The sequence below is a fragment of the Carlito syrichta genome, unplaced genomic scaffold (genome assembly GCF_000164805.1).
Source record: "Carlito syrichta isolate Samal-C Ts95f unplaced genomic scaffold, Tarsius_syrichta-2.0.1 Scaffold305070, whole genome shotgun sequence".
Lineage (NCBI taxonomy): Eukaryota > Metazoa > Chordata > Mammalia > Primates > Tarsiidae > Carlito > Carlito syrichta.
In genome coordinates this window covers 173,602-197,184 of record NW_007249166.1, presented here as the reverse complement: position 1 = coordinate 197,184, position 23,583 = coordinate 173,602, and the positions used below count along the sequence as shown (strand labels likewise).

Here is a 23,583-nt window from a genome sequence, read left to right as displayed (position 1 = left end):
CAGCCTCGACTGCTGAGCTCTGGCGATCTTCCGCCTCAGCCTTCCAAGTAGCCGGAATTACAGGCGCGCGCTACCACGCCCAGCTGATTTTTGATTTATTGTAGAGATGAGGTCTTGCTGCCCAGGCGGAGTCTCGAACCCGTGGGCTCAGGCAATCCACTCACCTCAGCCTCCCAAAGGCGTGGGATTACAGACTGAGCCACCGAGCCCGGCTTATTTGACTGTTTTTAAAACACATTTTTGTTTTACCTTTTAATGTAGCTTATCTTTTTTGTGCATATAGAAGTATAACATTTTAAAATATTGCGCCATAAGCCTTTGCTGTTGTGATTTCCTCCACACCTTTTATGCTTGAGAAGTCCTCTCCCATTTCAGTGATTTGATATTCATTTATATTTTCATCCACCATCCATCACTTTTCAGATATTTGACTGGTCAAGCAATAGCCTACTAGTTTTTTGCTCTACTATGTTACAAATATATTTTGAACAAAAGAATTAAGAAGTAAGCCCATTATAAGGATTTCAGCATAGAATTTTCGGAGTGATCCTTTAATCCCCAAATAATGACAAGTTATATTCTGTGTCTTCATAGGTGAATCTAGGTCATAATTGATGGGCAGCAGGATGGGGCTTGTTCTGCCGCAGGCTCTACTTCTAAGGCTTCTTTTTAGAGAAGCAAATGGTCTTAAATACACCACAGGCTTGTTTTACAGGAAATTTGTTCATTACATTATTATCCTCAGCTATATCAGTGTAGCAAGGATCTGACATTTGAAATCTTGAGAACCTTCACTTACCCTGTATGGACTCAAAAGATTTCCACCCTGGAGATAAGTACATTCCTGCTGCTTCTAGAAAATGGCTCTATTGCTGAGGGTACTGTCAAATGGCTTTGTGTCTTTTGGCAAGGGGTAGAGTGGGGAAGGGGCTTTTGCTTTTGCCGAACTATTTTCATTGGGAAAAACTCTTTCCTGCTTCTTCAGCAAGTACAGCAGCGTCATCTGGTGGCCACCACACTGTTTGGGATTGGAGGTCAGGGATTTCATGGCAATGGTGGTGAAGGGCAGGAGGCCGCTTCAAAGGTTGAATCGATTGTTGAGTCTGAACCCGAGAGTCCAAGACCTTAGACTGGAGGTTTTTAGAATGCCTGATTTGAAGAAGTCTGCGATTCATTTCTCTTTATGATCTTGCTTCTTTCGCAAAACCTTACGTATTTCTTTTCCCTCCTCTTCATCCTTCTGAGGGAGCCGTGGCTGGGGTGCCTCGCCACTGGCGGCCACCAGGGGGGAGTCCCGAGCGCTTCTTTTTCCACTTGCGGTCCAATGCGTACCTTAAAATGCCGACTTTCTCTTTTCATCCCTCTGGGTGTGCCCGAGGGTCCCCCGCCGAAGCTGAGAGACTTTTCCAGCCAGGCTTTTCATGTTCAGGGGTGGAAACAATGCACCCTCGTCATACCAGACACTTCCCTTCCTCTTCATTTGCATTGCTCCCTCATTAATCCTTGTCACGGCTGTAGTCTTATTTTTCAGTGAATAAACAGAAAGTCTAAAAATATCTAGGATTCTAAGGGAAAAGTAATTTTTTTTTTCATTAATCAGTATTTTTTATTATGGTTTTGTGGGGTACAGTTAAGGGTTAGGTGTACAATGACGTTTCATTCAGGCACCCTGTAGATAAGAAGTGTTTTCCCATCCCCCGACAGATATTTGCTACTGTTAATCCCATCCCCCTCCCCCCCATAGTTTCCCAGTACCATCCGTCATTTTCTCATAGTATTGCATTGGATGTTCAAGGTCCATTATATGAGTGAGAACATGTGATATTCGGATTTTTGTTTTTGTGAGAGGTCACTCAGTATTATAGACTCTAGTTCCATCCAGGTTGCAGCGAAATTCATGATTTTGTTCTTTTTTATGGCTGCGTAGTATTCCATCGTGTATATGTACCACATTTTTTTAATCCAGTCCTCTTTTGATGGGCAGCATGGTTGTTTCCAGGTTCTTGCTATTGTGAACAATGCTGCGATAAACATACGTGTGCAGGTATCTTTTTTATAGAGTGATTTGTGTTCTTCAGGGTATATTCCCAGTAGGGGGATTGCAGGGTCATATGGAAGGTCAATTTTTAGAGCTTTTAGGAATCGCCACACTGCTTTCCACAGAGGTTGCACTAGTTTACACTCCCACCAACAGTGTAGGAAAAGTAATTTTATGTATCTGGAAGCTTCCATGTTTGTGTTACAAAGGAGTTGGTCTATTGAGTGTCGCTAAAAATGTCAATAAAGCTCTCTAACTCTTAAGCCTGAATGGAAAATGCGTTAATGCTTTCAGAAAATCTGAGTGTTAGAATCTAGAGCCTCAGTTCTCTCCCCTGGCCATTTGTGGAAGCTGTGTAGGGGATATTTGGGGACTTTGAAAGAAAAGCACATTTTAAGCAGGGTATTTTGCTTTGCTTCTTGATTCCAAGGACAGTAGTTCTGAAAGTGAGGGAATTCATTGTGAGGGAAGCTGTTTAACATTTGGAATGGTCAAAATCATTAGACAGTAGAAGAACGCAACACAGAGTTCTTTAAGAAGACATTGGATATTAGTATAACCACTGATAAGTGGATCAACATCTAACATCAACTCCTTATTCCGTTTCTGATGGTAAAACCCTTGGAAAGATAAGAGGTTGGAAGTTAAGACTGTCGGTTTATTTTACCTCCGACTTTATCCTAAATTGTTTATAGGAGAGGCTAATTGTCTGTAAATGCAAGGGCCTTAAATTGAGAACTGTTTTAGTAAAGTTGCCTGAAGACCTACTTATCAATGAAATAAAACTGGAGGCAGAGAATTCTGATAAGCTCTTTTGCCATAATTATGTTGATGTGTCTCACCTCTCAGTCTCTTTGGCTTGAATTCCTTATTCAGAGTAAGGAAGAATAATATTGAGGAGGGAGTACTCAGAGACGCTCGAGCTGGTCCAATCCTTGACTGTAGAGAAAGAGAAGCTTTCAGAGTATGCTGGTTCCAAGCTTTTTGCTGTTACTTAAATTTAAATTTAACAAACAAAGAATTCATAAGAGACTTGAGGAATCTTCTGATTAGAGTCCTAAAAATACATATTTGAAGTTGAATGACGTAAGAGTTGACATTCCTTTGGGAGTTAGGAGAATGTTATTTGTGTCTTAGTTCTAGCATGAACCAGAGATCCCCTTTACCTCCCTGGGACTGAGGGTTTCCTCCTCTGTAAATTGAAGGCTCCCTGTGCTTCCATGTGGGAGACAAGAATCAGCTCACCAGCATGTTTTTCTCTCCACTTTGGCTGCAAGGAAACTCAAGAGTCAAATAAAAACTTTATTTAAGGAGCTCTGTAGGACTCATGACTTGATATGTTTATACCATTTTCCTTCCTGGCTTGGACCTTCTGTTCTTGCTTTTGTTTTCTCTGATCATAGCATTTTATTATTTTTCATATTTAACGTGTTATTGCACACTTTTTTTTTACACTGTACCTCTAATTCTTTATGTAATAAGCATGGTATAAATAAGTGTTAAAATGAGGTTATACTAGATGAATTTCAGGGCCCTTCCAGTACTGATGTACTAGGATTCTTTTTTTTTTTTTTTTGAGTTGGAGTCTTACTCTATCTCCCAGACTGGAGTGTAGTGGTCACTCCCGGCCACTGCAGCCTCGACCTGCTGGGCTCCGGCGATCCTTCCGCCTCAGCCTTCCTAGTAGCTGGAACTACAGGCACGCGCTACCACACCTGGCTAATTTTTTTTATTTATTGTAGAGATGAGGTCTCACCAGGTTGCCCAGGCGGGTCTCGAACCCACGGGCTCAGGCAATCCACTCACCTCAGCCTCCCAAAGCGCGGGATTACAGGCTGAGCCACCGAGCCCAGAGATGTTCTAGGATTCTAAGAGGAAAAGTAATTTTACATGTCTGGAAGGTACTAGGTTTGCATAGAACAGAACTCTTCTGTTGACAGTCATAAAGACTTCAACAAACCTCCAAAGAGGTCTGGCCAGGAAGCTCTCCTACATCTATAAAGGAATTAGCACTTTGTGCTAGTTTATGGGCAGATTGCTTTTTTCTTGTTGGGATTTTTAGACTTGCCCTGTATGAAATTGGTGAAGAAATGCCTGTCTGGGCCAGGGCTCACGAATCTGCAGCTGCATCAAGAACTGCAAGTAGTTTTGACATGGGTGGTTTGAAGTCATACTTGGCTCTAAGAAGTTCTGAGGGATGTACATGTGTATTTTGTGGGGGAGGGCTGGTGATTCATTTTATCCATATGCTCATCGTGTCTTTTTATTGTGCTGAGGACCTTGGGTTACTTTATGAGTGCTTATATAAAAATTAATTCATAAGATCATATATATTTAGTGGCAGGCACCTACTTTGAGTAAATGGGAAGCTTTAGAAATAGATACTAAACAAACATCAATAAGTAAGCAGCCATTCACTTTAAAAATTCTCTTATCACTTCACCAAAGGACTCATTATGGGTTCCATTAAATGTCTATTTATAATTTGTTCTGACAAAGACTTCTCCAAACACACCTCTGCTCTGTAAAGCTGAAGAGCTACACAGATGTTCCAGAGTCGATCAGTTTAAATTTGGTTTTGATTTGTGCCATGAAGCCCAATAACAAGCTGAAGGTACACATTTCAAAGTCAGTGACAAGAGTTTGGGTAATTATCATCTATTCTTGAACATAAAGAAAGATTTGTTCCTTTCCCCCCTCAGCCAGATTATATTTATTCACAACTGAAAATAGTTTCTGTTTTGAGAGGTTTTTGGCCATATTCTACCATCTTCTTGGCTTCTTTGATGACGATGGTGCCACATAACAATTTTTCAGACTTCCAGGACAATGATCAGAGGGATCTTTCTATGCCACACTGGGAAATCTGAAGATAGACTTTAGGGGAAGAGGATTTGCTTTCTCATTTGAGATGGGGTGGCAGTTGAAGAAGTGTGTTGATCCTTTCTGTCAGAGAGAGATTTACTTTCTGTGGGAGTAACCTTCAGGGACTTCTGCTTATCAGGAGAGCTCACGTTTACTGAGTAGGGCCGAAGTGTTTTCATGCATGATTATGTTACTCCATATGTAACCTCTGCGGTGGATACTAACTAACATTAGCACCATTTTACAGATGAGAAAGTTGAGACTTGGAGAGGAGGTAAGTCTCCTTGGGTCTCATATTGAATCAGAGGTAAAGCCCAGCACAGGGCAAGGTCTGCTAGCTCCAGAGCTCACCTTCTTACCTACAACCTGGGGCCATCCTTCAGCCAAGTCAGCATGTTGGTCTGACATTTACGAAGCAAGCCTAAGGGTCTCCTGTCACCAGTGCCATCTTAGCCCTGGGATCCTAACTCACAGCTTGATTCTGGTCCTCTTGCCTTCTACCCCTCACCAGAGTCCCAACATTTTCAGATGGAAACAGCGCCATCCTTCCACAACTCACCTGAGCTCAGCAGTAAAGATATATACTATAGGGAATCATTGATTATGAGATAATATATGTTAAAGTGAGTAGTTTGCTTGACTTAGCCAGGTAATTGGCAGCATACTTCTCTCTTTGGGAAAATCTGGACCAACGATAACCTCTGAGAAGCACTTTTGCTTTCTAAAATTTGCTGGTAAATTTTTGCCGATGTCATTGGTTAGCTGTCTATTGAGAATGTATCTATTCTTTATAAACCATCTATTTGAGTTGATTTATCCCATTTGGGAATGAGAACTCTTATTTTAATGTAAAAAGTTGATAATTGTGAGTAGCTAACAGGTGTGACAGTCAAAGAGCTCAAGTTTAAAAAGAAAGTATATTAGAAAGACAAGGTTGAGATTCAAGGGAGCTCATTAAATAGCACCACTGTTCTCTGCCATAGTTGCTTCCCCCCCCCCAGGTTTGTTTAGGACTTGATCTGCCTTGGTTTTGAACCAATTGAGAAATAAGACAAAAGAGTAAGGCTTATGGAGATTACTATATCCCCTTTCTTATATATAAAGCAGATCCTGCAGAATGGGGGGGGTCCTGAGCAGGGTTCCTAATGTTCATCAGCTGAAGCTCCCATCACCCCTAAGTAATGGGCAGCGGTGGTCTGAGGCAGGGCTTCCTCCCTCCAGGGATGAGCTCATCCATGGACAGCTTAGCACATGGAGCAGACTTTGAGGGAGGGGCTGGGTCACCTCTCCCCAGGTTGTTCTTCCACTTTCTTCAATCAGAAGATCCACGCTATGGCTCCAGTGTAGAAAGGAGGGAGGGGACTAGTGTGGCCAGGAGTGTGACCCCAAAGGAGATGGAGGAAACCTCAGGAAAAAGGAAGAAACATTTTCCTGACAAATCAGGTGAATCAAGGCCTCAGTTCTCTCTCTTTGGGAATTAACTTTTGTTTGTGTTTAGTGTCTTTAAAGATGTCAGCAGATATGTACATTTACTTGCTTTTGTTTTGTTTCCATTTTTAGATTCTTGACTATCAGAACACCACCTACTTTGGTGGAGACTGTATATCTATGATTGATTACCTTCTCTGGCCCTGGTTTGAGAGGTTGGACGTATACGGGATAGCAGAGTAAGACACTTATTTGACTTTGTGGTCATAAATTTCTGGAGTCACACTGAGTAACAATGGTTGGAATGGTCTGTATGCCACTAACCCCCCTGTGAATGTTCCAGGATACCTGTGAAACATCAGGTTTCTAAACCACAGTGTCTTCTTCCTTGTTAAAAAGGCATCTGTGTACTTCTGCTAACTGCAGACCCACCCTTTGCCCATGCTTCTGTGGATAAAACTGTGCCCAAAAGCCTGCTGTGGAGCTTCAGCGCCTGCTGTCCTCACCGGCATATCCACACATAGGCCAGATCTGAAAACACGTGGAACATCACAGTCACAGATTTTTGATGCCTCCACCTGGTCCCGCTAGGTCACCCAGTAGACACCATATACCTTAGAAAAGTCTTATTTTCCTGAGGAATCTTTCCCCAGATACTAATATCCTTAGAAAAAAGATTTTAAAGGTAATGTATGCTTGATGTGAAAACATACAAACAAAATGGCAACCACACACCACAGAAGTGTAGAAGTATTAAAGCAGAAGAAATAGTTTAGGGTCCTGGGCAGAACATGTGCTTTGTTACCTCAAAGCTCAGAGGAGAAGGTAGACATGTTCTGACACTCACTCCAATCCCACCCTGCAACATGGTGGGTATTGGACATTTTTTATGTTTGGATATCTGATCTTGCTGAAGCAGAACTGTTTCTACATAAACATATGGCTTAAGCCCACCCAAGAGTTGTCTTGTGCACTTCCGACTTTAGACCTCTCTGAAGGAAGATCAGATATGACATGTTAGGATATTTTAAACTCTATGTCAAACATAAAAATTACAAAACCTGTCTTCTCTGAAGACAGAGCATTGAACCACAGGTTAGGAACCCTCGTCTCTAGTCTTTGATTTCCCACTCCCAAATTGTCTTATCTTGAGCATGTTGCTTGACATAGCTAAATCAAAATTTTCAGATTCATCTTTGAAAGAGCCCTGTCAGCTCCATGACTTCAAGGTTTCTTGATCATTTTATCCATTAAAAAAATGTTTTGGAGCTACTTGTCTTTATTCTTCTCAAACTCCATAAAGTAAAATCAGAATGACCCAAGAATGTTTCAGAGGATTGACTTTTTATTGGTAAACAATGAAACACAGACAACTTATTTCTCCTTAGCCATCAGTCCAAAGTATTTCACTGTCTTATTAGAGATCACAACTTCTACACGTTCGACTATTCCAAAAATAAGATTTTCCTCCAGTCAGTGATCATGCTCATTTGATGATAAGACAATTGAGATAACTTTATTCCCCTAATGAAACCATTTTTTCTATCTAGTAAATCTAAAAAGTGGCACATGTCCCCCTCCCTGATGCCTTTGCTTGTGATGTGCTGACACTTCTTTCCTGTCTTGCAGCTGTGTGAACCACACCCCAGCCCTTCGGCTCTGGATAGCAGCCATGAAGCAGGACCCCACAGTATGTGCTCTTCTCATAGATAAGAACATTTTTCAGGGTTTCTTGAATCTCTATTTTCAGAACAACCCTCAAGCCTTTGACTTTGGGCTACCCTGAGCCTCATAGACCACCCCTTCACTATCCAGAATTCCCAGGCTTGTCATGAATCTGCATCAGGGATTGTCTTGGGAATCAAGACAATTCATTCCTTTTCTTTGAGATTCCCAATAAAAACAAAAACAGAAAATGTATTCTGATGATAATTTGTCTGACTCCTCTAGCCCATAGCTTCTACTGATTCTGTAGAAAGTGTCCAGTGCTAAAGTCCGAGCACATTTTGGAGCCTGTGTGCCTCCCAACGACTCAGCCTTCAGCCCAATTTGACCTCCAGATTATTGGTGCAGGTGCTGATGTTAAGGCAAAGGGTCTACCTAAGATTGACACTTGTCACTACAGCTTGACAACCCTCCAAAGCCTCCCTGGGGAGAAGAAAGCTTGAGAAGAAGAAGGAAGACAACAACACTTCAAGTCTAGATATCCTCCATTTGGCAAATGAATGCCACTGTCCACGAAGGCATACATGAGTATCATTCTCATCCAAACTTTGGCCATGGGCCTGGAGACACCGAGGATCTTGTGACTGGAAAGAATTCCAAAGCAGGAAATGAAACACCCGCTTATCACCCCGGACTAACTACGTCAGAATTTCACTGGTGCTGTCAGGGCTCAGGATATTTCACAAAATGTTCTGTAGCCAGCATCCTGCCTTAAAAAAATACGCACACCCCAAAACCCAGTCACAGGCAAAGGTTACTCGGTTGGATTTGCGTCATACACTTTTTTAACTCATCCCAACAAATGCCTCTGGTTGCTGTGTACCAAGCCCAGGGCTGTGTGGGGGATAAAGTTGACAAAGACACAGACCCAGCCCCACAGGAGCCTCTCCTCTCTGTACTTGTCTTGATTGAGGTTTTAAATGTAGTGCTTTGGAGCTGCATGTCTTGTAGTGGGAAAGCTTGTCTCAGCTCTGCTTACACCCCCTCTGCTGGCTTGACCAGGCAGTACTATCCTGATGAAGACGGCAAAGAGCTGAGGATGGTCAGTGCTGGCAGGTGCCTCAGGCTGGGAGCTTCTATCGCCTGCCCTGTGGGAGGGGCATCGGGTCTGTCAAATACCACTTTATCTCAGTGTCTAGGGATCAGCCTGTGTTCACTTCAGTGTTGCTCATGCTGAATCTTTCTTTGGTCCCCCAGCTGTGCTGAGACAACAGACAGCAGCAGGGGTGATGTTTTGATGTGTCTGGGCCCACTGAGGAGCCACAGCCCAAACCAGCCATCCTCTCTCCCCAGTCTCAGCTCGGCTCTGCCATCTGCTGGTTCCGGGCGTATTTTGACTCATGTAAATAGTTGCCAGGTGTTACTCTGTGCCAGTTGGACAGAAGCAGGCCTGCTTGGTGAAATGGCCAGGCTTTCCAGAAGAGGTGCCGCATGACATGGACAGTCTGCTGTACCATCTGCTCCGGATGTGGTGACCTGTTGCCATGACACCCAAATTAATGCAGAGTGAAGCCTGTGAATCACTATTTCTCTGCGATCTTTGCTTGGGAAGAGGATACTCGTCTCCTGTTGCCTCTCATAGGACTTAGGAGATTGATCAGCCTTTGCCAGTGTAAATCCTGCATGCTAGTGAGTGCTTGGCATAATACCAAAATTACTTTTAATGCAACAGAAAATGGCATGTCTCTGAGTCACCAAAACAAGGTATTCTTTTTGGGGGCTCCACATACTAATTTATAAAGCTTGAAGAACCAGGAAATATAGAATATAGAAAAGCGCTCATGAGGAGAGTCTGCAGGCTAGAGGCCTATAGCCTCATTTGAGATTTGAATGCCTTTGGCCAGGCATGCTCACTGCAGTTTGCCAGCAACCTGGTCACCTGTACTTCCTATACTTCGTCCTCCATCTCACTCCTTTATGTCACCCACCTGACCCACAGAGGACACTGAGTCGTCAACTTTTGAGTGAAACTAGAAGAATCTACTCTGGAAAAAAGAATCTACTCTGGAAAAAATAATGCTCCATAGGGAGCTTTTAAAATGCGCTTCTTTCTGGTGGGCAAAAATAATCACATGGGTTAAAAAATACAATAAAGTAAACACAAAAAAGAAAATTGTTCATTACTTTATGTCCCAAAGATAACTACTTTTAATAATTGGTGTATATCTTATAAAAAGCATTTTAGGCTGGGTACAGTGGCTCATGCCCGTAATCCCAGCACTCTGGAAGGCAGAGGCAAGAGGATTGCCAGAGCCCAGTAGTTCAAGACCAGTCTGGACAACTTGGCAAGACCTCATCTCTACAATAAATCAAAAAATTAGCTGAGTGTGGTGGCATATCTGTGGTTCTAAATAATTGGAAGGCAGATGTGGAAGGATCGCCTGAGCCCAGCAGGTCAAGGCTGTGGTGACCGTGAGCATGCCACTGCACTCCAGCCTGGGTGACAGAGTGAGACTCTGACTCAAAAACAAAAAAAGGCATTTTAAACTTAGGGATTTAAGTTGAGAGCCATCCTCTACTGCAGATTGGAAAGAGAGAAAATTAGTTTTACCTACAGCATTGTTTAAACCACTTGTCATAGATGATGTTAACATCAGAATGGATGACCAATGGAGGCTTTGGTTCCCCTCCCTGGAGGTTCTGAACTAGACCCCAGCCTGGATTCCAGCTACCTCCTAACGGGTTTGGTGAGGGGGAAGGAATGTGTGTGGTTGAGACAAGAGGGTGTGTGTATGGCTGGGACAGCTGCAGTTGGTGGTGGTAGTGGGGATGGTGACTGAATGTGACATGAAATTTCTTCTAGCTCTAAAGTTTTCTGATCTTGGACACCAGAAGTAACTGTGAATGTTAAAGTGGACTTAATCAAAAGTATAAGGTACAAGCTAGAGAATTCCCTTGAGCACCTCAGGGATTGCTTATATTTGGCTCCCACACTGCTCCTTGGATCTTTGATGGTGGTGGTGGCAGGGGGATTCTCTAATGATTTCTCATCTTCAATTCCTCTGATCCATGTTTCCTTTGTCAGAGCCATTGGCCTCCTTGATGGAGGGGGGACTGGACTACTCTGCTTTGAGAACCAAGCTTGAAGCCCTGTGGTTTATATCAGCCTGGTTTGGTTTATTATCTAAAGTCTTCATAAAGAGTCAAATATTCAGCTCAAGGGGGTTCTCATTAATTAGCCTCTAGCCCTTTCCTCCCTCACACTGAACACTGCGGCTACCCAGGAAACCCATTTCCCATTTATCTTTGTGTGTGAGTACCTGGAAGACTATATTTGGTCTTGTCAAACATTTTGCTCGCATCTGACTTGTTGTTGGAGCTCTTGAGTCTTTGCAAATGCTATTTCCTCCACCACTGTTGTTCCTCAGATCAGCCTCCTGTTTTTTTCTAACTGGCTTTCTCTTGCAAAGTTTAGATCAAAACTCTTCTTTATGTAAAGAGGAAGTGTTGTACCTAAGAACAGGGAGGGCTTCAAGATTAGCATTGGGTTCAAATTTGAGTTGCCATTCATTAAGTTCCTTGAATAAGTTGCTTCATTTCTTATCTGTAAAATGGGACCACTAAGAACCTATTTCATAGGTTGTTGAAGAATGGCTTAGTACCTGCTGGGTGAATGCTCAGAGAATGGCAGGCAACCCGTATTATCATAATGAGGCTTCTGCTAATGATCAGACTTGAACTTTGTGCTCATTCTCTCATCACTTTTTGGAACTAGACGTTCTACGTTGCACATGACTGGATTCATGGTTTGGTTGCTTCATGTGTGCAGGTTTAATCTCAATAACTAGTGAGCCCTTGGGAGCTGGGATTTTATCCCTACCCCATCTCTTCCCTCAGATCCCAAGACCTCATTTAATACTGTGCATTCTGAAATCTTGCACTGTTGCTGATGATGGTTAAAATATTCTTTCCCATGTTTTAGAGGAATACTCAGAATCTCACTCCTCTATCCTCTGTAAAGAAAAAATTATTCAATAATACTTATTAAAGCCTTTATTCAGGACCATCATGATAGGTATAGAGACCACTGCAGTTTTGCAGTTGAGGAGAGAGACTGAGCTCAACTCTGAATACTGTGTGGGCAAGTGGGAATTTATAGCCAAGTAGCAGTGGGGTCAGGGTGGAGGAGTCAATGGATTGAAACTTACTGAGAAAAACATCAGGGATAAGGAGGATTCTTGCTAAACTGACATAGCAGGACTCTCACTGAAGACAGGTGAAGGTGATCAGATATCACCTGGGGGATGGTAGAGGACTGGGAACCCAATCATATATTAAGGATGATCAGACATTTAGGGTAGGGGAGTTCATGCCAAATTGACTTTACTAAGACTACATTTTACAAAGAAGTGTACAGATGGGTGTTGGAGAATAGTTAAAGTTTGGTCAAGCAGAGAATCTTTGTCACTGCTTGGAACAGATTATCTCCTACCGAGAGTTAAAATGTGAGGTATCTGAAATGCCACAGGCCTGCCCAGTAATCAGGCAGCTTGGATGTGAATGGAACACAAAAGTACCCTGGTACTATGCTGTTTACTGGCAGGAAGATTACACACGTGCTCCATGAAACCATGTGATACTTTACTCCATCATTTCCTCCCAAGAATCCACCATGACCATGAATCTCCTTACAAATGTCAAGTGTTTCCAGCCCACTTGTCATCAGTAGAGGCCTCCCTCCAGAGAGTGCAGTTGAACAGCAGCAGTTAGCTTCTGCTATAGGAGCAAATGGGAAAGAGCCATTTCCAGGCTGGTCCTGGAGCTAAGGTGGACAAAGCAATGCAGGTGGAGGCTGGCTCAGTGACAGTACTGCCCCCAGAGAGCCCTGCACAGGGGCAGCCTCTCTTTCAGCATCACAGGACTGGGACTGGGAAGTGAAGAGGATGGATGTCTGAGCAGGAGCAGCCTTTGCTAAATCTGGGAATATTATTTGGTTATGCTTGGGGGGAGTAGAAAATCTCTCCAACAATGTGTGTGTGTGTGTGTGTGTGTGTTTGTGTGTTTGCATGTTTCTGTGCTTTTCTTCCATAAGAGGAAGATATCAGGATGAATAATGAGGAAGTATATAAATGATAAGAGCAAGTGGTGTTTAAACATTTTTATTCTAAAATAAATGATCACTGGCCATTTATTTACTAAACAGAAAGGTGCAGATGATCTGATGATAGCAGCAGGTAAGGAAGATAGGAGACACACAGATGTCCCAGATGCAGTGGCCGCAAGGGTTGCTTAACCTGGAAGCCAGGGAAAGAGTCAGCTGGGGCTCTGCTGAGAAAACTCTGCAGGAAGCCCTAACCTAAAACCCGGGTTTCTGGTTGTGGAGGAAATGTGGGATAGAGTCAGAACAGTAATAAACCTGTCTATTGAGTCCTTACTATATACCAGGCACTTTAATTATGCAACTTATACCTCCCAACCTTTTGAGGTATATGAATCACTCCCATTTTAGTAAACTGAGTTGGAGTCACTAGCCCATGTGTCACATAGCTAGTGATGAGCAAAGCTGGGGTTAGAATGCGAGCAGCTAGCTCTGGAGCCTGTGCTCTTAACCACCACCTCCTCAGCCTCCTCATCTCCAGCACTACCTCGCCTCCTGTCCTCGCCGCCTTCCTCTTCTACTTTCCCTCCTAGACTGGGAGCTCTCTCAAGACAGGCATAATCCCACCTGACTTGGTTTTCCTGGCACCTGGCATAGCGTTTCGTATATAGTAGTTATGATAATCTCTCAATAAATGTTTTGTGAATGAGCAACTAGAGGAATATATTATTGGATGAATGACTGAAGGACTGGATGTGTGGATAACATAGAAACCTGGGCCTCTTCCAGGAATCTCATCTTGAGGCACCTGTCACAACCATGTCCTTACTTTGCTGTCTAGAAGAGAGACCTGCTTCTCTGGAGCAGCAGGGATGCCCTGCCTGGTACCTTCTTTCTGGCACTGTTGTTGCTATGACAACCGTGGGCCTAGGCTTTGGCTGTTCTCCTATGGAGGGACTAGGAGAGCTGAGGGGTCAGTAGTGCCAGGAGGCAAGACCCTGCCCTGTTCCCTCAAACTGGGGGTAGTGCCCCAGACCCCTCCAGTAAGGTCCACAAACATTTCCTGAGTTCTTGGCCCTAGGGGAAGTGTGTGCTGAGGGAGCCCTCAGAGAAGACAGACTCATATTTGGAAGGAGGCAATGGAGGGGCAGCCTCCACACTTCTGGGAACCCTGGGAAGTGGGAATTTGGCTGTAAGGAGCCCTCCTAAGAGTAAGGGTAATAATCTCTGAAGCTTTTGTTGTTGTTGAGCTTATTTGCCAGAACCTAAACTAAATGTTTCACATGTCCTTTCACTTAATCTTCTCAATGGCCCTATGAGGTGGCCAGTATTATTTCTACTTCACTGTTGAGAAAACTGAGGCAAAACCAAGGCTCCTAGAAGTGATGGGGCTTGCCAAACAAGGACATGGCATAGCTGAGATTTGAACACAAGAGTCCACGCTCTTAACTCCTGTTCTGTTTATAGGGAGTATATCAGTCTCGCTGGCCTTGGCACTGGCTTTGTCATGGAAGTTTGGTCCTTGTGAGCAGGACCTCACATGTGGCCTGCATATTGAATTGGGTACATGAAGAGAGAGCAGGGGTATGCTCTTCCTTGTTTCTCTTTGGATCATTAAATGTTCAGGCTGAACCATCTAGCTGCTTAATGTGATGTCTTGTCTTATTTATATATTGTAACTTGTGTAGCTTCCCTGCCTGGCTAGATTACAGAATGTCACAAGGAAGAAACAAATCTGTGGAAAGGGGTTCTTAGAATTGCATCAGGAAAAACTGTGGCTATCCAGAGGGCTGGACATTCACCGACCTCCTGCCTGGTCCTGGCTCTGGCTCTGACAGCATCAGTTATAGTCTTGCTTGGCTCTGATTCCTGGGGTGGGGGTGCGTGGATTATATATGGACTAACTATCCTTGACTGGGAGTTCCTGGGGCTGACCTGCAGCTTCCAGACCCCAGGGGACTGATTCAGCACTAGCCCTGACTTTTGGAATAGACCCAAGGCCATCATCAGTCCTTGGGATCCAACCACTGTCCCAGGAGACCTATGGTCTTACATATATCAGCCCACCTTTCAGAAGCAGGTGAACATAAGGCCATGGGGGCTGTGTGAGTCATCTCTGGCCAGCTGGGAAGACAGCCAAGGGTGGCTGATGAGAAGAAACAGGATATGGGTCTTTGCTTTCTATTTCTATTTTAAATAAAGTTACCCCAAGAGAAACCTAAAATATTACTGACCAGTAGGTTTAAAAGAAACAGACGGGACAAAACTCTTCCAAACTCCCTATCGCACTCCTGTTCTGCAAATTTCACTTTGTACTTTTAAGACCTAGCTTTTCCCATCAAGAAAAGAAGAAATGTCTTTGAGTCTGTGAGGTTTACGTGGCTCCATCTTTCTGGGAGGTAATTTGTTGTTGACAGTTTTATTTTCTGGTTTCTTTGTAGAGAAACATCAAAGGATGGAAAATGCCATTTTCACCTGTAAAGCAGAGCCCCATATTGTGCAGGAGGAAATAAAACAGCCCTGGGCTCAGATGAATTGAGTTCAAGCATTCGGGAGACAGATAATTATGTGGGTTTGATTTCTGGGGGGAGGCTCTTCACGTTTACCTGTGTATAAGAGAGCTAAAACTGTTACAGCTCAAACTCAAAGGTGATCTTGCTGATCTCAGAACCATACAATTCCACTGTCAGTTACTTAACACCCTCCATTGATCTCTGACACATTTTACAGCCATTGGTTGTCTTACTAATAGATCCAGTTTCTTGGGGACAGAGTCCTTGCCTTCTTATCCTTTTGTTCCCCACACAGTGCCTCACTCAGGCAGAGCACATACTGTTGCTCAATACTTGGTTAAATGCCTTTTCCTCACTCTCAAGTCATGATGATTGAATAAACCCCAGGCAACAGTTCTTTTTATGGCAAGGTGCTTGGTGGTGAATCCATATATAGCAAGCTGGTAAAGTACAGAATATAGTGATTACCAAGAGAGGAAGGATCGTTTCAAAACAGACTTTGTACACAGAGATGCTCACTGCAGTATTGTTTATAATAGCCAAAACCAAAACCAAAATAACAACAACAACAAAACCAAAGTGGAGACAGATGTTCCTCAGTAGGGGAGGTTGAGCAAATTAGAGTACATGCAAACAAAGAATGGGATAGTAAGCAGTTATTTTAAAGAATACGGTAGAGCCAAATGTTCAAAAAAGATACATAAGAAAAGTTAGATGGTATGATGCCATTTATGTTTAAAAAAAAAAGAACAAAAGGGTTGCATATACACACTTGACACACAGAAAATTTTTGGAAAGATACACAAGAAACTTAATATTGGTTATCTCTGGGGATGGACTGTGAAGTCAACAGTGGGACCTTTACTCTGTTACTAGCTGGACATGGTAGTGCACACCTGCAATTGTAGCACTTTGGAAGGCCAAGAAGGGAGAATTGCTTGAGGCCAGGGCAAGCCCCACCTGGGCAACATAGCAAGATCCTGTCTCTACCAAAACAGAAAAAAATGTTTACTTAATTTTTCTGTCAGTAGTTGAATTTTTTTTATTATGACTGTGTTGTTTTTATATATATTTAGAAACCAAACTAGTTATACAAGCAAGCTATCTTTGGATGGAGATGACAAAAGTTTACTCTAAAAGATGCCCCTCCCAGGTGAGGGAGGCTAGGCAAGGCAGAGGAGGGTGGAGGGGGCTGAGGAGCTGAAGGTACATGTTGCCCTTCTCTCTGTGGCTCTTGGCTGCTTCTGCTTTTGGTCAGCTGGCCAAACCAAATAGCCTTCCTGCTCTAGCCCAGGAGGCAGAGACAAGACAGACCATGAGAATATTCTGAATCACAGCCACAGAGTAACTTGAGTTAGGACTTCCTGGACATTCATTGACTACTGCCAGCTGCCACCAACCGTGCTCTGGCCATATACCCCATAGCACCTAATGGCACTGATCACATAGCTAAGGTCTCCATAGTTTTGGGGTGACTCAAGTTACTCTCTCACTCGACAACCACCAGTCAAAAACCGCCAATGGCTCACTCACCACTGCTTGTTGTATGAAGTTCAAATTTATCTTCCATTAGCATTCAGGGCTTTTCGTGGTTCCAACCCACTCTACCTTTTCAAACTTATTTGCCATGATTTCTCAGTATATAGCAACATATACAATGGCACTGCCTGGATTGGAATCTGGGCTTTACTACTTATCGCTGTGACCTTAGATAAGTCACTTATTCCTTCTGTGCCTCAGTTTCCTCATCTGGAAAATGCAGATAAGAACAGTTCTCACCTCATAGGACTGATCTGGAATTGTGTGTTAACATATGTGTGCAGCAATGTGCCTGGCACACAGTAAGTGCTGCCTCAATGTTGCTGCCTCTATTACGCTTTCCCACACTCACTCCAAGCTTCTGACTGAAATGTTTTTCCTGGTCACAGTCCTCCTCGTCCTTCAGAAGCTCTATCAGGCAATAACCCACTATGAGGTCTCCCTAAGAATCTCAGATATGTGGCTCTTGGACTTCCAGAATCAACTGGGGAACCTGTTGAAATGCACATCCCAGTGCCCAACTTCCAGAAATTACACTGAAGTCTGTGGCGTGGCTCAGAAACTTGCACCCAGGTGGTACTCATATGTGTAGTGACGGGTCACACTTGGAAAAATAGCCCAGTTAGGAAGGCCACCTTACCTTGTCTCTCCCAGGGTAAAGTCTTAGTCTTGTTCATTTTTCTGTCTTCCATAATGTCTTGTGCACATTAGGCTCCTCATAAATAATGCCTGTGGACTATTAATGACCTGCTAGGGAGAAGCGCTCACCATCTTCTCCTTCTCATGCCACTACGGAGAGTGTGGGTGCACTCATGAGAAGCTTGTGGTATAGCTGATGCCGCTTGGACCACAGATTCCCAAGCAGACTCAGAGGTTTCTCTCATGCCCATCTTTCAGTAGGTCTATAGGGAAAGCAATTCACTTAAATTTTATTTAACTTTCCATTTTGAAAGGAAGTGAGGCTTCCTCAACTAGGGGTGCCATCAGTCACTTGGGAGGAGCTTTAAAAATAGAGCCTTACCTTACCACTCCAGATTGGATTCTTGGCACCCTTTAGGTTCAAGGTAGGATCTGGGCAATTGACTAGACTCTGTAGGTGGTTCTGATCCCTTCATTATTCCTTGATTATGAACTAGAGCACTAGTCCCAGGTTATCAACCAGGGCTGTGCTTCAGCAAGACAAGAAGAGGGGCTGGGACTTTTGAGGACCCAAGGCCCTCCCCCAACCAAACTAACCTCCTGGCCTTAGTCCAGCCCTTTTCATTCCACCCCTGTTAATTTGCAAAGCAAGTGAGCAGATACTCAGTAAAGTCAAGTATCCCAGGAAGGAAACAAGACTCCTCAGTGAAAGAGGGCAGGAGTTGTCCTTAGTGGGAAGGCCAAAGCGCCCTAGAAGATCAGAAAACCTCCATTTAAAAGACAATCTTCTTCCTCAAGAACCAAAAGTTTCCTGTTATTTCCAGCTCCTACATTTCTTAGGGCACCTCAGCTCTGTGAAATAAGGTCTTGGGCTGGAATCCACCCTATAGTTGGCTTTCAAAAGCCCTTTCTGGAACTCAGCAGGAAGCACACAAGTTACTTCAAAAACAGGCTAGAAATGTTCTATTTTGTTACTTTTTAAAAGTTTCCCAAAAGCATAAAAATAAAAAGGGAGTGAAAGTTTTTGCTAGTCAATAGGAAATCCACCCCCGTCCCCTCCTCTGCCCCGGAAGCCTCACAGATTTCCTGATGTTCAAAACAAACACAGTGACTGTTTCTACTCCTTGAAAGATTTAATTCTTCCTTTAACATAAATAAGGCAGCATGAAACACCAAGAGCCCCACTGTTTTCTGCTTCAGAAGCAGCTTTGGTGCGTAAAAGAATCCTGTTTGCCCACCGAGTTCTGTTGTCTCTGTAAAAAGAAGAAGCCAGGAGGTATTTTTTCAGTGAAGCCAAGGGAGATCCAGGCTTGGTCTTGGCTTCTGGAGGCTGGTGTTTGGTTGCTGGTCTCTTCAAAGCACAATGGCATCAGGATGAAGAGGGGAAAGGCATGGGTTATAATAAATAAGGAAATATGGCCAGATTCTGGAAGTGCATCTGATGGAATGAGGGAGGGAGGCAGGGAGTGGGAGGAGTTCAGGGCTGTTGTGGAGACACACTTGAGCAGGTGCATTCCCTGGAGCACCGGGCTGGCCTGTGAGGCTGGGGAGGAACAACTCAAGCATGTGCTAAGTCTAACTTCAGCTCACACAAGAAGGTTTCCTACAGGTTTAGTTGCCCTAATCACAGCTGAGTGCTCCCTATCCTCCCCCAACCATGGATTAGCCCTGGCAGGCAAATAGTATAGTCCATGTCTCAAGTTTTCTGAGGCTAGGTGAGATCACTTATGGGGTTAAGGGAAGGAGCTCCTTTCTTCAGTTCATGGTGAATCTGGGCAACCCTGTCAAGTTGGTTATGCTGTCTAAGGGCATGGCTGGCTTAAACCCTGGAGGGAGACACAGTTGCGGTCTCAATTCTTGTGCTTCCTCCTTGACCCTCTGCAAGGGTTGTGGAGGGAATGCTGAGAGAGGAAATCTCAAAAGGCCAGTATGAAGCCACAGGTGGAGAAGAGGCATTCTGATCTTCCTGAACCAGACCTGGAGACAGAGTCCAGCTCCAACAACAGGCTCTAGAGCCCACGAAGTAACTGCAGCCCCCAGCAATGCCAAGACAACCTCTCTGAGGCCAGGGGCTTTGCCCACAGTGCTATTCCTGTGAGTCCCTGGTAGCTCTTTGGGTCTAAGCCAACTGTGTACCTGACCTGTGCAGAAAGGGTTGTTCTGTGCAGTGGTGAGGGAGATCCCTGGAGTGAGGAATGGAAGTGCTTGGAGCCTGTAGACCAGAGTTGGGTTTCCACAGCTTCCAAGCATGCCCTGCCATAGGACTGGGACCCTGAGGATAACCCAGGGCTATGGCATCCTTCACCCCTGGGCTCTGCTACTTTCTCTGAATTGGATCAGAATACAAGCCAGACCCCAGCATTTCAGGTAACCGGCTCTGTCTTTTGTACCAGTCACCCTGTGTGTTTCTTTCTCTAGATCAGCTTCCCTCTTCAACCTTTGACCTCCCACCAACATGCTGATGGTCAGAGATCAGCTTTGGAGATAATACAGAGAGGTGAGGGACAGCTGAGTTGGCACCCACCATAATAAATGACACCCACCATGCTTGGGACACAGCATGATGGACACAGGGCAGTGGAAGGGGGTGCACCCAAGTGAGACGTATAGCTGAAAAAGCAGCCAACTCTAAGATTCTGCCAGCAAGTACCCATTTCCATGTAACAGAGATATTAGCCACTTAGGGCCTTCATACTCTACCAGGTCTTTTCTCCAAAAAGTATATAAAAGTGGCAGCCAAAGTGGAACCCCTATTTCTGTGCAGGATGTGGATGAAAGGTTGTACAGTCCCATATCTATGCCTGTTAGTGCTCTGGCTGCAGATGACCAGGGTCAAGGGTTCTTAGGAATACAGGTGCTGAGTCTTAACACGGTTCCCTGTCCACATTCTTGTAAATCCTCTGCTGATAGTCAAGTACAGACTGCATCTGGGATGCAAAAAGAATCAACCCAAACCAGTGTTTGCATTGTCTCTAACTCAGTATATGCAAAGTACTCTATCATCATCCTGGTTATTTGTGGTGACCAGAAGCAAGCTGCAAAGGATCAGTCCCCAGACCCAAATGACAGCTTTACCAACAGGCCTCAATGGCATGAAAGCAAACCAGCTTCTGACTGTAATTCTATTTCCTCTGCACTGTAGGGCCTGGTTTCCTGGCAGGTTGAGCCATGGCTCTCACCAAAGCCCGCCTCATTGCCAGGGTAGGGCTTGCAGATGCTGCTAGGGGTGTGAACATGGGAGATACCCTTGTCCTGACCCCTGGGTCCCACATGCTTTACAAGATGACAGCTTTCTGGGGCAGGCTGGCATGGTCTGAGGGGACATGTAGGGAATACTCGCTGATGAGCGCTGGAGCATTCTTGAGCATCTCATAGAAGGAGTCCACCGTCTTACGGTAGAGACTTCGCTGCAGGACGAAGGGCCGGAATAGGTTGAGAGGCTCGGCCCTGCGCACGGCCTCAGGGAGTCCCATGGCCTCGGGCACCCTGTGGTTGCCAATGAAGAAGTGATGAAGTTTTTTTTCAAGCAGGCTTTTCTCCAGGAAGCAGAGCAACTCTTGCAGACGCACATCGAGCTGCCCAGCCTTCCAGTCGGTGGCCCGCCGGAGAAGCAGGAGGTGCAGCAGGGCCGTCTTCAGGTGGTAGTTGCTGAGCCCACTGGGGCCAGTCAGGCGGCTCTGCTTGGAGAGCAGGAAGGAGGCAATCTGCAAGCAGCTGAGGTGGCAGGCACCCTCAGGCAGAGCTTTCGATGTCATCCTGAGGAAGTGTCGCTCATAGACAGCAAAGGACAGGAGCCAGTCTGTGCTGGAGGCCAGGGTCTCCTCTGAGGGCTCCCTGGGAAGGTGTGAGACAAAATACAGGTCTGAGTCATCACACTGGATCACCGGAATCAGGTTGAAGGGCATGAACTTCCCTGAGCGGAACCTGATCTTGAGCGACCCCGGGCTGTCCAGCTGGCCAAAGGCCAGGTCGAACTCATACTTGTGGGCAATGCGAAGCCAGGCTCTGGTGAGGGCCGTCTGGAACCACTTCATGACCTGCATTGTGTCCAGATATGGGGACTCTCTAGCACACAAGAGGTCTTCCATCTCACCACTGGGCTGCACAGCATTCTTCTTGCTGTGCAGGAGACAAAGCATGTCTTCCCCAAGCTTGGTCTTGCCGCAGATACAGCCCAGTGCATCCCCATCAGACCCTATCACCTTGATCTGGCCATAGCCCTGGCGATCCAGAGGCACTGATCGGCTGGAGAACCACAGCTCTGGGTGGAAGTGGTAAGGCTCTGGGGGTGTGAAGGGCACAAAGAGGTGGCACAGCAGTGGCCTGTCCACCTGCCAGTTCTCGTACATGCTGTCCACGCCAATGAAGTCTTCCACCTCCATGTCGGTGTCCCGGTTGCAGAGGCTTCTCAGTGCTTCCAGTAAGTCATCAACAAAGCCTTCCACGAACTCCCGGGTGCGGGTGGCATCAGCCGTGGCCCCACGGATGCAGCGCTCATAAAAGTGACTGAGCGTGGCTTTGTTGGGCAGGGTGAGACCCCGCAAGGGGGCACCCCCTAGCCCAGGCAGCTCGTCCTCGTCACCGCCTGGGCACTCCAGCGAAGGCCCTTCCTGGTGGTCCTGCCTCCACACCTCGATCATCAGGAAGAGGATCATGCAGAGGGTGCTCCAGAGGTCCCAGGCCCCGTGAGTCTCATTCTGCTGCTTGCTCTCCTCTGATATCTGCTCCAGGGCCTCCTTCTCAGTCGCCAGGCGCGCTACCTCCTCCTCCAGGCGCAGTTGCTCCAGCTGCAGCTTCTCCTGGTGCGCCTGCATCTTGCGGATGATCTCTTCCTCGTTCTCGGGAACCGTGGCGTTCTCTCGTGGGAACAGCAGAGGGTGGTTGATGATGGCGGTCACCACCACCAGGCACACCCGGAAGAGCCCCATGGCCATGACCACAGCTTCCCTGGGAACAGAGAGAGACCGATGATCATGCTAAGCTTCCCTCAGTACCACTTCTTCCCTGGACCCTCTCACGAAACTCGGCCTCACAGGGCTGGTGAATGTCCTAGTTCTCCCAGCCAACCCACTGCTCGCCTCCCTGCAATCGCCTCAGATGCCCGTTAGTCCAGCCGTGGAAGAAAGAACCCCAAAGGCCTACATCTGGGGTGGACATCTCTTTCTGCCTGCCCAGACATTCCTCTTGATGGCAGCAGCATCCCACTGTCCCTGGAAACCATCCCTTTCCTCCTGCCAATCCTTATGACTGGGGCATGTATAAATCCACCTCCAGGAAAATCAAATTATTCTACCACACTCCTCTGCCCCGCCCCTTAGCTACAGCCACAGTGATTGGTTCTTGGATAAGCAAATGACCCAATTGGAGACAAATGCAGGACGCCTGGGGACCAATGTGGAGAACAACTTATCCTGTCGCTAGGATTGTGGAGGGAATAGGAGTACACCTGCAGTGGGCTTTCAGGAAGGGGAGTCTGCCTGAGAAAGACCCACACAGAGGAAAGCAGACCTGTCCCCAAACCCCCATTCAGCAATACCTGAAGCCATTATTTCTAGGCTTTTAAGTCATGTAAGTCAATAAAGAAATCCTTTTTAAGTCAGAGCTGGTTTTCCACTACTTGAGACCAAAATAGTTCTGAATAAAACATCCCCTTCGTCCCTCAGTAGTAAAACTAGTGGTTGAGAGAGAGAAAGAGTGGCTGGGCTCTGTGGCTCAGCCTGTAACCCCAGCACTTTGGGAGGCCGAGGTGAGTGAATTGCCTGAGCCCGCGGGTTCGAGACCAGCCAGGGCAACTTGGC

At 45.4% G+C, this 23,583-nt stretch overlaps 2 protein-coding genes across 3 annotated transcripts in view; one reads left to right on the top strand and one right to left on the bottom strand.

Annotated features, from left to right (window-relative positions):
• Positions 1 to 8,251, top strand: part of GSTO2 (glutathione S-transferase omega 2) — a 21,947-nt gene extending 13,696 nt beyond the window's left edge. For both annotated transcript variants that reach the window (XM_008061082.1, XM_008061081.1), the window contains 2 exons: positions 6,464 to 6,570; positions 7,961 to 8,251. In XM_008061082.1, coding sequence (XP_008059273.1) covers positions 6,464 to 6,570; positions 7,961 to 8,117 — 264 coding nt within the window. In that variant the 3' untranslated portion in view covers positions 8,118 to 8,251. The remainder of the gene's footprint in view (positions 1 to 6,463; positions 6,571 to 7,960) is intronic.
• A 12,565-nt stretch (positions 8,252 to 20,816) lies between these two features.
• The window catches only part of ITPRIP (inositol 1,4,5-trisphosphate receptor interacting protein), a 14,627-nt gene continuing 11,860 nt past the window's right edge, over positions 20,817 to 23,583 (bottom strand). Inside the window, exon 2 of the mRNA XM_008061080.1 lies at positions 20,817 to 22,732. Coding sequence (XP_008059271.1) covers positions 21,061 to 22,719 — 1,659 coding nt within the window. The 5' untranslated portion in view covers positions 22,720 to 22,732 and the 3' untranslated portion in view covers positions 20,817 to 21,060. The remainder of the gene's footprint in view (positions 22,733 to 23,583) is intronic.